This window comes from Leptinotarsa decemlineata, unplaced genomic scaffold (assembly GCF_025532065.1).
Source record: "Leptinotarsa decemlineata unplaced genomic scaffold, Ldec_3_MD MMD2_tig00026282_RagTag_RagTag, whole genome shotgun sequence".
Lineage (NCBI taxonomy): Eukaryota > Metazoa > Arthropoda > Insecta > Coleoptera > Chrysomelidae > Leptinotarsa > Leptinotarsa decemlineata.
This window is the reverse complement of record NW_027412668.1, coordinates 16,571,515-16,590,079: the sequence shown is the minus strand read 5'-3', so window position 1 is coordinate 16,590,079 and position 18,565 is coordinate 16,571,515. Positions and strand designations below refer to the sequence as shown.

The window sequence follows — 18,565 nt, the reverse complement described above, 5'->3', positions numbered from 1 at the left end:
AGGCAGAGTGCTGATTACGACAAACTCTACAAATTGAGACCACTATTAGATATTTTGAACAATAGGTGTTCACAAGTTTATACAACTTCTTCGGTGGTATCTGTTGATGAATCAATGATTCCATTCAAGGTTCGGAGTAGCTTGAAACAAAACATGCCAATGAAACCTGTAAAAAGGGGTTACAAAGTTTGGTGTCTCGCCGACTCTACAAACATGTTTCATTAGCAAATTTGAAACATATTCTGGAAGAGATAAGAAATCCTCTGATATCGAAAACGGACTGAGTGAAAGAGTAGTTTTGAAATTAACAGAACATCTGAAAGGCAGAAATTGTCTTGTAGCTTTCGACAATTTTTTTACGTCAGTATCTTTATTAGAGAAACTCATCGAAAAACATATTTATTCCGTTGGAATCGTCAGAAAAGACAGGGCAGAACTTCCTGAAATGATAAACAGAAACGATAAACTTCATCGTGGGGAGTTTGTTTTTGAAACTTCCGGGGTTGTTGCTGCTACGAAATGGCAGGATAGTAAGCCTGTAACCCGTTTGACTATGGCGGCATCTCCAAAAGATGTAACAACTGTGAAAAGAAAGAACAAAGATGGAACTAGAGACACAGTTTATTGTCCCAAAGTCGACTTATATAATAAATATATGGGCGGCGTTGATAAATTCGACCAAAAAAGGAGAGATATGCTATCGGAAGACGATCACTGAAGTGGTGGCACCGTATATTATATTTTTTGGTTGATTTATCTGTAGTCATTAGATACATCTTATATCAAATTTCTCGTCGTACGCTATGTGACCAACTTTCCTATCGCATTACACTGGCGCGACAATTGATAAATAATTACAACAGCAGGAAGAGACGGGGAAAACCAGTATACTTTTTATCAAATAAGAAAGCTGTACCTGAAAAACTAAGATTGTCTCAAGTTGGATCGCATTTTCCTGAAAAGGGGACCTACAGAAGATGCAGAATTTGCAGTACTAAAGCAAATGAAAAAAGAACAGCATATACCTGATCTCAGTGCAAAGTGTCAATTTGTATGCCTGTTTGCTTCAGAAAACTCCGTAATATCTGAAACAGGTTATGAAATATTTTTATAAGAAATTTTTATGAATTATACTCTTTCGTTTTTAAAATATGTTGGTGTCCAAGATGGACGGTGGAAAAAATCATTCCCACCGATATTTTTTTTTTAAAACGAACAGAATTTTTTTACAAAACTTGTTTTTTCTCTAATTACTTTATTATCAGAACATTCTAAAAAAAATTCAAAATGGCAACAGACATCATTTGCCCACTAAAGGGTTAAACTCACCGGCGATAACACAAAATGTGACAACTGCCTTTTCAAAATGGGTCTAACGATTTAGCAGGTTTGCAAGCCAGCAAATTGTTCTTGGTGTACCTAGCTCGTTGAACCTCCTTTACAAAAATCTTGACTAAAATAATCATTTTTCACAAAAAACCTACAACCCCCAACCTCCGAGTATAAACAACACTTTACCTTTCCCATAAAAGTGAAAATGAACTTTGCAGTTTGGCAAAAATTTTTGCAGGTTGGGGTTCCCACATAATTTCTAGCCCGCGCCCTTTCTGTATAAAAAACTCACATTTCTCATAAAATAATCCTTACACGACCAGAGCATTCATTTTCGACAAAAAAATTCCAACCCCCACCTTTCGTGTACACAAAATTATCACATTTCTCATAAAATTGAAAATAAAACTTGCAGGTCGTTAGAAATTCTTGCTGTCGAGTCTCCCAGATAGGAATCTTGACCAAAATAATCATTTCCGACATAAAAATTTCCAACCCCCACCCTTCTTATATAGAAAAATTTCACATTTCTCAGAAACTTGAAAATGAACCTTGCAGATCGGTAGAAATTCCACCGGATTAATCACTGACAACAAAAACATTTACAATCCCCACCCTTCGCGTGTAAAAAAATACACATTTCCCACACAATTTAAAGGTGGGGGGTTGGATTTTTTGTTAAATATGATCAATCTGGTCGTGATTCTTATTTGAGGAGCCCAACTTGCAAGAATTCCTGTTTACTTGCAAAGTTTATTTTCAATTTCATGAGAAATGTGAATTTTTTCATTCACTTGTGAAGGGTGGGAGTTTGACATTTCGGCAGACCTGTGAATTTAATTTTCACTTTCGTGAAAGAAATTAAATTTCGTCATATCCGAAGGGTCGGTGTGAGAATGTTTTTGTCGAAGGTGATTGATCCGATCGACATCCTAATCTGGATGCGCGAAATGTTAATTATTTATATACCCGAAAGGTGATAGTTGAACATTTTATCTGTCGGAAATGATTATTCTTGTCAAGATTCATATCTGGGTGGCTCGACCTGCAAGAAACTTTGCCTATCAGCAAGATTTATCTTCAATATTCTGATAAGTTTGAATTTTTCTGAACGTTGTAAATTTTCTCTGTCAGAATTGATGATTTTGGTCGAGTTCCTAATCTGGATGGCCCGACCTGTAAGGATTTTAGTCTTCATACAGGATTACAAAAACAATGTTCATTGACCTGCAGACCCGCAAAATAGTTCTTCCCTACCAAGACCTATGCCATTGTTGCCAGTAACAATTCACATTGAAATAAAGCTAACTCTATTAAATACAGTTTGGTTGCCAAATTTTAATAAGAATAATGATATGGGCTGAAAACTTTTTTTTGGTGAGTCTCTGTTTGTACTTACCGTACAAAAACAGTTGCATAATGTATCCTATGCACAGGAACAATGTAATCACCGTTACAACTTCTGTATTATCTGGTAAAGTGTTTCCATGGCTCACAACTAATAAGGTCAGAATTACTGAAAACATCATTTTTGTTTTGTTTGTAACAGCAGTTATTTCGAATTTGAATATATGTATCGCATTCAATACAGTGATCATAGTCGCAATTAACGAAGCCATCATAATCATATACATTGAAACTGCTCTGATACCTTTGAAAAGATAACTGGAATAGTTCATGTACTGAAAGAAAGACACATTTTATTCGAAGTTGAAGTTCGTTTAATATCAAATGATTATGTTCCGTTTACTTTTCTTACGGAATAATGCTTTCATTTTAACGAATTTATTGATAACATTGATAACCAGCACATTTTTTTCTCTTTCTATCATATAGAATGACGAAATGTATCATAAATGTATCGAAATATTAACCTCTCCCAACTACCTACACAGTAGGCTCTGGTAAACACACACAGCGAGGGGAAACCAGCGAATCAGGAATAGCAGAGCATGTTTGGACCCATCAACATAATATCGAGTGGTCCCAAGCTAAGATCATACACAGAGAGGAACATTGGTTTAAGAGGAAATTCAAAGAAGCCGCATACCTACATGCTGTCCAACAATGTATTCAGCCAAGCTAGCGTAGAGATATACGCCACATATGGAAATCCATAATCAAGCGAAAAATAGCCAACTCCCGCCAAACGGTCATATCCTACTAAACCAGTGAAGCGGAAAAAGGAAAGCGGAGATAAGTGTAAGTACTCGAATGACCCATAAATAGTCATCCCTCGGAGAAATTAGTCCAGTCATCACCCGAAGACGATTGTGGATACTAACAAACGAAACGTCGTGAAGTAACTTGGCTTGGAGTCTCAACTTTTTATTTTTATTTTTTGTTCAATTGTTCTATTTTTACTTGTATTTTATTTCACTATTATTTCATTTCAGGTGTTTTGCTTAATACAATTGTCATTTTCAGCTATTCATTTTCAATTATTCTTTTTTAGTTTTTTCAGGGATTTCAAATCATTTTATATAATATCAGACAATGGAAGTGCGAACTAATGAAATTCATCATGAAACATTGTCAATCACCTTCAAACAAACGAAAATGACTATGCTGCGTGTTGAAATTAATCGAGTCTCAGGCACTTTGCTGTTTGGGTAGGATCTTTTCTGTACTGACCTGAAGTAAATCACCTGCATACCGCGGTTTCGAGGTATGCAGGTGATTTACTTCAATAATTTCAGCATGGTCCTGTTCCAGGATGAACGAAAAATATATGCGAGACTAGCCTCTGTGATGTATATTGCATAAATGTCTGTCGGATATAATGTAATATCAAGCGTGATATTAGCCGGAGAAGTAGTTGTTTTCCGATAAACGTTTACCAAAGCCTACTGTGTAGGTAATTGGGAGGGTTCATTATTTATCAGTTCTTCAACACACTTTACCTCTGGATAAATACAGGGTGGGCCATCGAAAACTTGACATGAAGGTTTTGGGTACTAATCTTGCAAATCCAGAAAAACGCTCAGACAGATCGATTTTTATTGGAAGGGGGACAGTTTTTTCCCATATACAGCGTCGTCATTTCAACCCCGGAGCAGAGGGGTGAACAACCCTTGGAATTTTAATAGGGAACTGGGGGCGAGTCGCACATCCATCGTTTGAAGGATCTTGGAATTCTCTAAACTATGGTGTACATTTTTTTAAATTTGGACGCATTCAAAAGAGTTCTTTCCGATTATTAACTTTTCCAATATTGTTAATAGCAACACATTGTTGTACGCCACTGCTCAGTTGGAGTGTATTTGGAACTCTTTCATTTGTTTATTACGCATTACGCTACTTTTTTGTTCATTTTTTAGTTATTTTCTGATAAGAGGACTATTACAATTGAGAAATGGTTTAAAATGCTGTTTCTATTTCTCATTTTTATGTTAAAATTGATATCTACATCATTACTAGTAGTGAGTGCCGTAAAGTGTTGCTAAAGAATTAATGGTTCACACAACTGCAGAGAGAGTTGAGTCGATTGAACTGTACTATGGAAATAGACGTTGTGCTGCGAGAGCCGCTGAACTGTTCAATCAACAACATGGGAAGAATGTGTCGCGACAGTACGTTTTCGATTTAATTGCAAAATTTCGGGCAATTGAATCCGTAGCAAATAAAAAAAGGCAAATCGAACCACCAGTAACAAATTAGGCGACACAAGTGGCAATTCCGGGCCATGTTGAGCTTGACCATGTTTCCGGGGTGTCACGAACTAGCATTTGGCGTATTTTCAAAACCCACAAAATGCATCCTTATAAGATTAAATTAACGCAAGAACTGAATGAAGATGATTTCAGTCGACGCTTGCAATTTTGCGAGTTGGTTAGTGAACGAGCGGTGGAAAATCCACTTTTTGTGTTCAACATTTGCTTCAGTGATGAATGTTCTTTTTTGCTAAATGGCACAGTTAATCCCCATAATTGTCGCTATTGAGCTGATTCAAATCCTCACATTTTTCATGAAGTGCATACTCAACATCCACAAAAATTAAATGTATGGGCTGGAATTTTTGGTGACCACAATTATCGGAGGATTTGTTAATATTTCAACAAGATGGTGCTCCTCCGCACTATGCTCTGCCTGTTTGGCAGTATTTAGATCAGACTTTTCCGGATCACTAGATTGGGAGGCGGGGGACTATCGAATGGCCACTACGATCACCAGATCTTTCGCCGTTAGATTTCTTTCTGTGGGGACATGTGAAAAGCAGAATTTATTGTAATCCTGCATCACTTGAAGATTTACGGCAACGAATCAAATGAATATCGCCAAATCACTTCAGAAGTGATCCACAATGTTCGAGAACGTTTCCAGCAGAATCTCTATTATTGCATGGAAGCTGGAGGTGCCCATTTTGAGCATTTGCTAACATGAGAATAAAGTAAGTAATTTCAACTTTGAATTTAGTATGGTTCGTTCAAATTAAAAAAGTACACCATTATTTAGAGAATTCCAAGATCTTTCAAACGATGCGACTCGCCCTCAGTTCCCTATTAAAATTCCAAGGGTTGTTCACCCCTCTGCTCCGGGGTTGAAGTATCAACGCTGTAAATGGAGAAAAAACTGACCCCCTCCCAATGAAAATCGACCTGTCTGAGCGTTTTTTCGGATTTGCAAGATTAGTATCCAAAACCTCCATGTCAAGTTTTCGATGGCCCACCCTGTATATGTTTAACGTCACATTGTCGGATATTATGAGTTGCGCAATAAGTAAGAATGTTATGAATTCTATGAGAAATAATTTTGAGGTCAAGAGAAAGTTTTAGCATTAGTGAAAAAACCTGCATAGGACTGTATAGCATGAAAGTCTTTACCTGTCTGAACAGTTCCATAGTGTCCAACCATCTACCAATCCTGAGGATTCTCAATAGTCCAATGAACCGGATACACATCATTACGCCATTTGATATTTGGACATCAGTGAATAAAAGTACAAAAAAGATATAGGATGGAACTGATGCTGTTACATCTATGAAGAAGTTAGTCATCAGATACTTTCTGGAATAAGTAAGGAAACATGATACACAGGTATTCAAAATGAGGTCAGATTTTTCATATTTACTATCAATTATTTACTCTCATACCTACATACAGGGTGTTTCAAATTCTATCCTCACTATTGGAATCTCGGAAACTATGAGAGATACGAAGGTGGTTAAATTTGGGCAAAGTTGTGCATTTACCTGACAAACAATATACCGTTGAAAAAGTTCTGAAATTCGGAGTATATCCGGAGATCTCCGAAAAAAAACAGAAATTTTGAAAAATGGTTTTTATTTTTTCTGTCATTATTTTTCGAAGGATTCGAAAATAAATTGCACTTCCACATTGCCACCTCTTCCCTGCTACATAATGATGTTTTCAAATTTGCTATCCGACGTTTCGTCTTCCGGCCACCATCATCTACTTTATTTTTTCTTATGGGCGTTACAATGGATTCTTTCTGATTTGAATAGAACCAGATTTTACCTTTTCAATGATGTATCATAAGTTATCATTCTTTCTCGAAAAATTGGAGATATTGAAAACACTTCATTTATATTATATTCATATTATATTATTATATTTTTTGAATTTAACTTTCAATATGTTACACTCAATTACATTTTATTATTGTATAAGTCGTTGAATTTTTGGCAAAAAATGGCTTTCACGAATGAAGCCATGATGATACAAAATTATAACTAATGCGATAGAAACGTTAGGACATTGGAAATGTATTTAAATTTTTATCCCGAAAGTCGACAACCACATCGAACTATGTTCAAGTATCATTGGATCAAAATCTCACCGAGTTTGGTTCGTTTGAAAAGCCGAGGAAAAAATAAGGAGACACAATCAACAATCAAAATTTGATAAATGAGGTGTGTATGAGGTGAATTAAACATTATGTCCTTTTCAATAAAAAGAGAACTTTGAAAAATAACAATAATTTACTAAAATGCAAAATGCTGGCCTTGTTCATGATAACACAACTGTGCCCTTCTTCGATTAATTTCCCTCCTCCTCAATCTTCCGAACGCTCTAACAATGCTGTGTTGAAGGTCCTCAATATTTTGATATTCCCTCTGACCATAAACTCTATTTTTCAGTGTACCCCATAAGAATGCATCCATAAGTCTGGAAACCTTGCCGGCCACTTCACCGGTCCATTATTCCCTATCTATTTATCACTAAGCCTTTCAGTCAATAATTAGATACTCGTTTGGTAGTGTGCGGTGGAGCACCATCATGTTGAAACCAGATGTTGTTATAGCTAGCCAAAGATAGATCATCCAATTAGTCTCCGGAAATTGACATTAATAACTGGTGATAGGTTTCTCCATTCAGAATTCCGTCAAATAAATGAAGACCCAAATTTCTATATTTGTAAATTCCTGCCCTCACGTTAATACTAAATCGCACTTGAGGTCAAATTTTTTGGAACTGCCTGGGGTTGTTTATGCTCCAAATGTGTTTGTTATTTCGGTTGAATATGCCACAATTCGTAAAAATGCTTCCATCTGTCCCAATTACATTTTCCAGGAATATCAGGTCTTCTTATTAGCCAATTACAAAACTCTAATCGCCTTTTGAGATCACCTGGATACAATTTTTGAGATATGTGTATTTTGTAACATTTTAAACCGTTTTTTTTTATATGTCTCCAAGCACTTGTATGACAAATATTAATTTCGGAAGAAATTTGACGTGTAGATTTCCCCGGGTCCATGTTTATCTGCAAATTATTAATTTTTTTTCAAAAGGACACAATGTCTAACTATACATACCTCATTTATCCAATTTTCTTTAGTTTTCTTGTCCATTCTGTCTCCGTATTTTTTCCTCGACTTTTCAAATTAACCAAACTGGTGAGATTTTGATCCAATAACTTGAACAAAGTTCGATGTGGATGTCGTCTTTCGGAATAAAAGTTTAAATACATTTGTCCTAACACTGTTGTCCTAGCCTAATTTAAACTAATACTTAGAGAGAGGCATCTGAGCCCGTAAATAGTATATCTCCACATTATGAAACTATTTTATACCAAATAGAACCTTGAAACACATAATTATAAACGACATCTATCTAGTGAGAACCTGAAGGACAATTGCTTGGGAATATGTATCTGATGGAAAATTAGTTCAAAATATTTTCTGAAATCCATCATGTATGCAAAAAAAACTATCAATATTGTCATATAAAAACGATATCCAATTACATTGACCTAATTGAAGTTTATATTAAAATGTTTAATGTCATTTACAAATGAATATTGTTGTAAATCATCCCCTGAAAAAAATAACACCAGCCGCTGCTGGTCGTCGTAAATCGATTGTGACTTGGCCAAGATCGCGCTCAACTCGACTTGCGCTTCGCGATTGTTCTAGATGTCGCATCGCTTTGAGAGACTTCTAGCGAATTCCCTATCGTCTTCGAGATACTTCCATTACCATATGTAAACACTACCAACACACAGGTCGTGAAGTTCAGTTGAAAGTGCGGTACGAAGTGATCTAATGACGGGATAGACACTTGAGTATTCGTCTGAAGTTTCAGTTGAAGTGTACGTGTTGTGTTATCAGTGTGGCAGTGAACTATTGTCAATTATTATTGTCAAACCCACCCCGGGAAAATGTAACATTTGATGCCAGAAATGAAATATGTTTTATGATGAAAACAAGGAGTGTCGTATTACGACGTAATGAAATCACTTAATAAAATTTTCGAGGCTTTGCAAGCGGGCCTGGCGGAGAATAAAGAACGAAGGTGGGAAGAAGAACGATTACGCCGAAATGAAGACCGTGAATTGCTACTGAATATTCAGGAAAAACAGGAAAAAGACAGAGACTTGCTGGGAAATATTCAAGAAAAACAAAAAAGACAATCAAATGTACCTTCATTTATTTGAAGATTTAAAATGTTGCCAAGTGAGTAAAGGGGAGGCATATGATTTCATTTAGGAACAATTTGAAAGAGTATATCAGAAAACAAAGGAGGGATTGGAAAAAGTAGTGGATGAGAAGCTTGAGGGAGAGGAGAGGAGCTACGGGAGTCGGAAGAAAATTTGAAGAGGAGCTTGAAGGAGCTGTGAAAAATTTCGAAAAAAGTTTGAAGGAGTCGACATCACAAAAAGTATGTGTTACTTTAAAAAGGGTCAAATAATTTAGAATAACTGAACAAAAAAAGAGCAGAAGTTGACACCACTTCTAAGGAGGGGGTGAACTAATAGAATGTTTTGGAAAGTAATTCGAAAATTCTTTCAACTTGATCTACGATTCAAATGAAAAAATGAAGGGAAAACAACGTCCTATGAAAAGTAGGAATTGAACCAGTCGTCAATATGAAGAAATCATTAAAACAATCAGGCAAGGGCAAGTTAGACAGCCCCTGACTCGCGGCTCTAAAAATAATAAATAATTTGTTACTCAAGAGAAAAAAACCACTCTGATTTATTACAACGAATCTATTGAAAAAGGTAACATTTCGTGTAGCAGAAGTTTCGATCCTTCACCAAAGGGCGTACAAAAATAAAAACTGACAAAAAATAATTCGAAACCAATGGAACAATCTAGATGAAATCAGAGCTCATACATTTGTGATTCAATAATAAACAACAGTCATTGATGTGCCATAGATCAATAGTGGTAGGGGGTTATCCTTGGCTAGAATAATACTGAGTAAAAATGAGACTATTCCTATGAAAACGCCATTCATAAGATAAACTGAAAACCTTAGCTCCCTACATTTAAGATGAAAAAAGGTCTCAACTGCGGTGTGTTGGAAAGCCCAGCTTCGCTTTAACTGTAAAATGGATAATCTTTCTCTGACTTACTACAGAGTTGTCTGCAAACAGGCAACTAGATGAAACAAGAATTCAAAAGTGTTCCATTCGTTATCCAGATCAGATATCACTATTTACATAGGTATATGACAGATCGATTCAGTGCTGTCTTTTATTGAATCATTGATTTACAGAAAGTTTTTTCATTTGAAATTATGTATCATTTTGAGTTTTAACATTTTCTCTTTCAAATTTGAGAGTACAACAAATCAACAATTGTTGTGATCTATTACATATCATTCGATATAGCCATACAACGATGGCTGTCTTTACCATTTATCTTTCTGAAGTTTGGATGCTTAGATCAATAATCCAGTTGAGAAAATGATACAAATTGTATTTCATGTATTGAGAAATTGAGTTGTCGAACAAATAATAATATATTGTCACAATTATTCAATAACTTGATCTATTTCGAATGGAGATTCATGTAAATTCAATCATGACTCTCTGTATTTCTGATACTGCCGAACAGTACTTTTCTCAATACTAAAACTACGTAATGCTTTTTATCTACAAACTTCATGTACTAATCGAATCAGCATCAGCAGGAGATGACAACAATCTATGGTCTAATGATTTTTTTATGAAAAAATATTTGATGGTAAAAAGCATATTGAAGTTTTAGAGAAGAGAAAAGTAATTTTCAGTAGAACCGATCTGAAGCTCCATTACTACCAACGAGATGCTGGTACTCAAATTAGTATAATATTTGGTTGATTGAATCCAATAACCAATTTCAAACAAGAGGGAAGGATCATTATTCATACTCATTTTGAACTTTCGAAATGATTTACTCTATCAGCAAGATACTCACAGTGCGGTATAAACATTGTTCGTTCAACTATTATTCATCATTTGTTCAACAAAATCATTACTTCAGTGGAAATTCTCCCATTATCAAAACAAGCAAAGTTCTCCATCATCCTGCAGATATGTTATGTTTCTTCAACCTAACTTTTACTCGAATAGAAAATACATTTGATTATTTCAATCAGTTCCACTATTTCACCCATCTCAAAATTTTGTTTGTTTAATAGAATATTTGAATTACTCTAAATCATTCTCGTTATCAATTGAACAATATATTTCTTGAATTCAATTTTTCTTTAAATTGAAACAACTGATCGATGTGATTGTTTCAATCAAAGATTATGTATTCGAATATTGAATGTGGACGAACTCATAATCTACTTACAAATTACAAAACAAGAAACAGTACTTACTTTGCAACTTGTGATTGTTTCATTATTGTACGGCTTTTTTCAGTATCATAATATCCTTTGAAAAATATATGAATGATGTCTAATAACAGAATGCTATCCCCAACAAATTTAGCCAGATCTATCCGAAAAATCGTGTCGTCGTGAAAAACGAAAAAACTTCCCACTGTATTGCAAATGTACATAAGCAAGAACACGAAGAAAATGAAAAATTCCCAGTACAAGCTGAAATAAAAAAAATTGTCAATATTGGAAACAAACGTGGTACCTATACATGTGTCCAAGATAACAATGAACAGCCTGGGGATATCGGAAACGCTAAGCGATACGGGGTCGACTGAATTACAAAAAAGTAGCGCATTTATGTTTCTTGAAATATGTCATTTAGAAAGTTTTAATATTCCGAGTAGTTTCGGAGATATCCAAAAAAACCAAAATTTGAGAATTTCGTTTTTATTTTCTCCAAGCTTTATTTTCAAAGGAAATGTAAAACAAATAGTACTTTGCTATTGGCACTTTTCAAGGACTACACGACAACTTTGTATTTTTTATATGGGTCGAAACAGTATACCCTGCATACGACTCCATTTTCTATTGTGAATACAGCAACGTATCACACAATATGATTTCATAACAATTTCTCGCCCAAATGAAAAGTGATCACTTAAGCTGCTTTTCTTCAATTACGCGTTGGAGAAAGTGTCATATTTTGAATTTTGATACATGAACTAAATCTTATTCAGGGCCGTAGCGAAAAGAAAACCAGGGGTGGGGGAGGGAATCCAAGAACACCAGCAAAATTTCCCAACTTTGGAGAAAATGAAAGCCGAGGGATTAGTTACTACTATAATATATTAATTTTCTTACTTAGCTATCCAAAGATTGTCTGAATGCTGATGTCCGTTAGGGTGTGCACAAACAAAAATAAATTTTGGTGATTATTAAAATAATAATGTAAATTATTCTACTTTGGACCAAGGTTCTTGGTCTTCCACCATATCCACCATGTATAGGAATATTCAATACAAATGAAAGGAAACAACACTTAAATAATATTGTGTTCATTGTTTTCTACTATTATTTCTTCTATCTTCACGGCCCGAAATTTTCCAACTTTTCCAAGTCTGAAAAACAGCGAAAAGTTGGGAATTTTTTAAATTGACACTTCAAAATTTGTGGACTGTTCAGGACTGTCCTCTTACTTGGGAGAAATTAAACTTTTTTGAAGATTTCAAACAACTCAGAATTCTATTCAAGTTATGCATGTTGGGAAATCCAAACCTTCTCCTGGTTCTTTCCCTTTTCTTATTACCTCTTCCTTTCTTTTCTCTATTTTTTTTATTTTTATTCATTTTGTTACTATTGTTTCTTTCTATCTTCACGGCCAAAAATTTTCCAACTTTTTCCCAAGTCGAAAAAGCAGGGGGGAGGCTCCCCCCCATCCTCCCATGGCGACGGCCCTGGTCTTATTCATAAATTTTAACTTACCACTTGCCAAAATTATTGCGTTGTTGAATACAAAAATGAGTCGCAATATCAAAAGTTTAGTTTTTAAAATATAATTGTAATGTAATAACAAGGAGCTAATAAGCATTATAGGAAATAAATAGAAACTTATAACAAGTGTTTAAATAACCCGCCGTTATTTTCTAAGCACAAGTACGCTCGTCTCACAGACGAATTTAAAACTTGAGTTAATATATTCGGAAAAATATTGGTAAAGAATGCAGTAGCAAGAACTCTCATAATTTTCATTATGAACACACACACTTGATTCTTGATATATCCTCAAAGGAAAAAGTCTAGTAGAGTTAGGTCGGGGGGCCTTGCAGGCCAGGATGTATCACTATGAGTACTAATCCACTGACCTGGGAAGCGACTGTTCAAATAATCACAAACAATTCTAGCGTTACGAGCTGGAGCACCATCTTGTTGAAACAAGCAGCTGTGAGTAACCGGTAAAGGCTCTTTTGTTAAATGGTTTTGGTAGATACTTTAACAACATATCTTATCAGGTGGATTCAAATCTCTTTGTTCTTGAAAGGTCGTGAAGGTTTTTTAAACCTACTCCCTCCCCATGATGTTTTGAACAAAATTGCCACCATTAGTGTCTTATTGAGTTCCGATTAGAAAGTACTGCATCGGAGATGTCACACATCATCAGAGTGGCAACATGTTATTTTTTATTATTTTTTTATCTTATCAATACCGTAGATTGCTGAGGAAAGTGATGTGATGACTGCTACCTAGGACCTTCCGAATTAATTTTAAGCTTGAGGTACATCATCTACATCAATATTATCTTTTTTGAAAATAAAACCGTTCAAATTAAAAAAATATCACTTAATTCATTATATTTACGAATATTTCTTTTCCCAAATTAATAAGAAGATTGTACCAAGAAAATGTAAACATATTAATAAAATGAATATTTCAAATTCAATTCGAAATATTCACCTCTCTCAATAATTCTGGAGGAATGAGAAGCATCTGCTAGAAATTCCTCTGCAAGAAAACTTGCACAAATATATGTTGAATGTCCATCGTGGTATTGACTAAGAAAGTATATGATTTCCTGCAGACATTTGGCAAATCTAACTATGTAGTAAACGTTGGAAGAGGTACATCTTTTCAATTTAATTCGAAATATTTGTTCTCTCAGACATTTTTTTTCGTTATTTAAACTAAGTATACCTACACATCAGATATGTAACAAAATAAAATAATCATTTATAAAAAAATGCAAGCTGTTTAAGTGAAACTTCTTATCTGACAAAGGACTTCTGACCCAAACAACCCACTCAGCATTGCATTGCATTAAATCTAGTTTTAACATTTTCATCATTACTCACCACCATATACAAAAAGGATGCGACATCATAGGATAGCTCACTACTTGTCTCAATTCTTCTTTTCTGCAAGCAGCAGAAGATTTATAGTAGAGTTGAGTTTTTGGATGTGCTTTGTTAATTACCGACATTCCACATATTTTTCTACGTGTGTTTATGAAAATCCCCGTATCGATGATTTGTTTAATTATACTCTCTTCAGCTTCTCGCTGCAATTTGCAGTCATGGTGGTCGATTAGAGTCATGGTAGTTCTCTTATTGTTTGACTGGTCTTCTAAAAGTGACTCACTGGTGTTTCTGATTGTTGACAAATATTTAAAAAAAATGAATTACTGTATTATATCGTATCTATGACTTTTGCCACAGTTCACTATGATTCAATTTTATTAAAGCCGTCAGTAAATTTCAATGTTGACAACTGTGTTGATCAGTAGAAATCAAGCCAAGGAAAATTAGTCAATTCCCACTAGTCATTAAGCAGAGGTTCTAAATTTTTAAACCTATCGATTTCCAAGCATTCTAAAGGAAGAAGTTTTATACCTTCTACCAAAAGATGATATTCAAACGTTCAATCGTTCTCCTCATTCACAATCATTCAAATGCTCTATTATTCTTCTGCAGGGAGAAAGTTATTTTGTCTGACCATTATGAATATTGGAACAAATACAACAAGTCAACTTATATAGTGAAGTGGCCACCCTAAGCTTTAAACCCACGCCAACCGAATAAATGTCAACCTTTTTACAGTTTGTTTGTTTATTTTCATCCGTGTACTTATTAAGTTCCGATATTATATTGTTTACAGACCAATATTCTGATAATTTCAGCATAATTCAAGATTGAAGTCAAAATGGGAAATTGACCACTTTACCTATCCTGGACAGGTAAAATGGCATATACAAATTCATAAACGGGTAAAGTGGCCTACTTCAAATAAAACATCAGAATTATGTTATTTTAATACAGATTTATTGAAATTTTGCATGGAAAAAATATTTAAATTAAACAGTTTTCAATTCAATAAGTATATTAATTCTACATATTAATTCACAATAATCAAGAGTACTTTATTTTTCTTGATCTAAATATACTTACGTTTACTCATCATAAACAGTCTGTATTTACTTATCAACAGCCTTTTATATTAATTGCAAAAATTAAGTCTTAACTTGTTAGCTTCTTCTCAATTATTCATTAATAACAAATTAAATCAACTTTTAGTTGTAGTTGTTCATTCATAATCGAACCTAATAGAAAATATTCTTAAGGACAAAATTCACAATGAAAGTTATTATTGTTGAAATCACAACCCAAGCACTCTTCATGGACCCATCGCTTACAACTAGAACACTGTATCCAACCATCTTCATGTTTTGATTTAGAACAAACTTCGCCACAGTGAAAGCATTCAGGGTCATCATCGTCTTCAGTAATTTGTAACTTTTCTTTTTAGCAACGTTCGTGCCACGTTTTTTTATTTTAGTTTTAAGTTTTTTGGCAGTTTTAGTTGGGGTTGGTTCAATAGTAGCTTTTTTCACTCTCCTTGAAGCTTTATTTTGTTCTTGCTGTATTGTTTCTTCTTTTTCTATTCACAGTTCTAGTCTTAGGCAATGCTTTGGGAAACGGAAATATGTTGCAAGGCGATATTGCGAAGGATGTTCTGGGTTGCGGGTTTGAGTAAGGATCAAATGTTGGTGGAGTAACTGCAGCTGGTGTATTTATATTAACGTCCTGATTCTTCCTCTTGTTTTGGACTAAAAATTGGACGACGAGACCCCAGTATTTTTATATTTTCAACGGCGTCTTTGTTTTTTCCGTTTAAACGTTGTTTGAGCGTTGTTCGAGGAACACCGAAGGCTTCGCTTGCTTTCAAGAAGCCCATTTCACCTTTTCATACAGCTTGTATAGCTTTATACATTACCTATGAACGGCATTCCTGCTGATAATGTGACGTCTGTGTGTATTTATTTGGCATACCTGAAATAACACAAAACATTATTTGTTTGCAGAAAAAATAAGCAGTAAGGAGGTAAAGTGGCCCACCAGGTCACCACAAAACACAATTATTTAACCATAAAATCTGAAGACGAGCACGGACCCGGCCGGTGTTTACGGAGACAATATGGCGTCAACCAATGAATTATTTCCATATGTCTTTGACAGATAGCTATTATTGGTTTGTCCGGAAAAAGAAGGTGACCACTTTACCTGCCTGGGCCACTTTATCCATTCTTCCCCTACCACTCAAGGCGTTGGATTAGTTTTTTTAAGCACCTTCACAATATGAGTATCAAATGATAAAGTTTGCCAAAAATTATACGAAAAATAACATGTCACTCTGAATCCAATATAGCGTACCGCCCAAGATGGCGGACAAATTTTTTATGCGCCCCAATGTTATGGGTATCAAATGAAAAATAATATACGTCAACCTAAATACAATATGTGGGATCGCCAAAGATTGTGAATAATCTCGTTTGTTGAGGTAGCTGCGATGTTTTTCAGTTTTCATATGCTCTGTTGGAGACTTCTGTTGGTCTGCGGTTTGGCCGATGTAAGTTCTAGAGCAGGTAGAACATGGTATTACGTATATGCCTCATTGGGTAGTGTCCTTAGGTGTTCGTATAAAAGTATAAATTTGGCTGTGAAAACTGTTCTTATATCGTGCCTCTTCAAAATTCGGCTCACTTTGTCTGTTATGTCAGTGACAGCCACAATAGATCCAAGGAACTAGACGAACTCAAATCCCCCTGCGGTGAAACGAATATCCCGAAACCAAAAACCAAAGATCCATCCAACTTCAGCAAACCCCACATCCCAAACAGCCCGATAAACAGACGGACCACCTGAAAGCTTTTCCTCCTTATATTCATGGATTTACCGACAAAGTGAGACGAATTCTGAAGAGGCACGATATAAGAACAGTATTTCCAGCGCACAATCAAATTTCCACTTTTCTACGAAAATTCAAGAATACGATACCCGATAAAGCACAGGTACAAAATACCATGTTTCATCTGCTACAGAACTCTCATCAGCCAGATCAACAGGAGAGTGTCCAACACAGCCTACGAACATGAGCTTGTTGTCCGTAAATCAGATCCTGCCTAATTCCTCTTCAAAAATCATCGTGAAACAGGCCACAAGACAGGCTTTGATAGCACCAAAATCATTGCCAGGATAATCTGTGAAGCTTTTGGATAAATGTCCCAACTGCCTCAACAAAGATTACCTCATTCATGGATATCATTACTGGTATGCCCTACATCTCAGAATATTGTATAGCTTCGGAGTAAGCAGATTTCAGAACCTTGCGATGACCAGCGACGAAACCTGGGGAGTAGGCAGACTGAGAGCCCGATGTAAGTCACAAAATCCTCAAAGCATGTCACTATCTGAAGAGTGTGCAGATTGAAACCTCAGTGCAGTCAAACCTTCTTGAAAATGGCTTCAAAGTCGAACAATAGAAAACACCAGACGCGATTCAACCTGGATTATCAGATTGCTGACCGTGAAAACCTTCAGTGAACAAAACGCATTTCATCCAATTTCAAAGGTGGTATGTGCTTGAGGGAACCGTTTTTATAAAACGAATGCATTGATTTTGCACGCCCTTTATGTGATAAACAAGGTTTATAAACTGTCAGCATAGTTAGTATGCGAGAGAACAAGAAAGTTGCAAATCATTTTTTCAGTGTAAGTGCCCAGATCCTGTTTGAAAATTCATAGTTTTTTTAAGGCTTAGGTAGGTTCTCATTGCGTCAACACCTAATTGTTTGGAGAAATTGAGCTGCCGGTCAATAATAAAATCTGTTTTGAAAAAATATGTTTTTCCGTAAACCAGTTGTTGCACGACAATCCTCAGAAATAAAAACTTGTGCGAGCTAAGGATTAACGAGGTCTTACCTTTTAACGTGTGATTCCTAACACACAGCTGCCGGTCAATAATAACACCAAGACATTTAGCTGCAGAAGCAGAAGGAATTAATTCGTGGTCAATACTTACAAGGAATTCATAAAAGGAACAAGGAACCAATAAAAATATTTCAGCTTCATTTATTTTAGCCTTATGGTCATAAGATCGTTATTATTTTTGTCGGCATTTAAAATGTTTGACGACACTGAAAGATTAAGAGTGGAAGCGATTACCGAACCATCATTGACAATTCTGGTAAGCCAACCTGGAATACTATCAATAAACTCATAGGTTAGGTTAGGTCTTAAGTGAGTGGGTCTATTCGACCCTCCACCGCAACCCGCAAGGATGTATTGTGGCTCACAAATATTCACACTCGGCCAAATAAACCCAGTTTCTTAACGAAGCCGAT

The 18,565-nt window shown here is 35.4% G+C and overlaps 1 protein-coding gene across 2 annotated transcripts in view; it reads right to left on the bottom strand.

Annotated features, from left to right (window-relative positions):
• The window catches only part of LOC111504601 (potassium/sodium hyperpolarization-activated cyclic nucleotide-gated channel 2), a 33,519-nt gene extending 18,951 nt beyond the window's left edge, over positions 1-14,568 (bottom strand). Inside the window, exons 1-5 of one of the 2 annotated variants that reach the window (XM_074179908.1) lie at positions 14,363-14,492; positions 14,241-14,303; positions 11,392-11,613; positions 6,156-6,339; positions 2,732-3,014 (exon numbers count right to left, since the gene is read on the bottom strand). In XM_074179908.1, the coding sequence (XP_074036009.1) occupies positions 2,732-3,014; positions 6,156-6,339; positions 11,392-11,613; positions 14,241-14,269 (718 nt within the window). In that variant the 5' untranslated portion in view covers positions 14,270-14,303; positions 14,363-14,492. Of the gene's footprint in view, positions 1-2,731; positions 3,015-6,155; positions 6,340-11,391; positions 11,614-14,240 lie in introns of both variants that reach the window. The other variant, XM_074179907.1, reaches the window with a different exon arrangement.
• Positions 14,569-18,565: the final 3,997 nt, after the last annotated feature.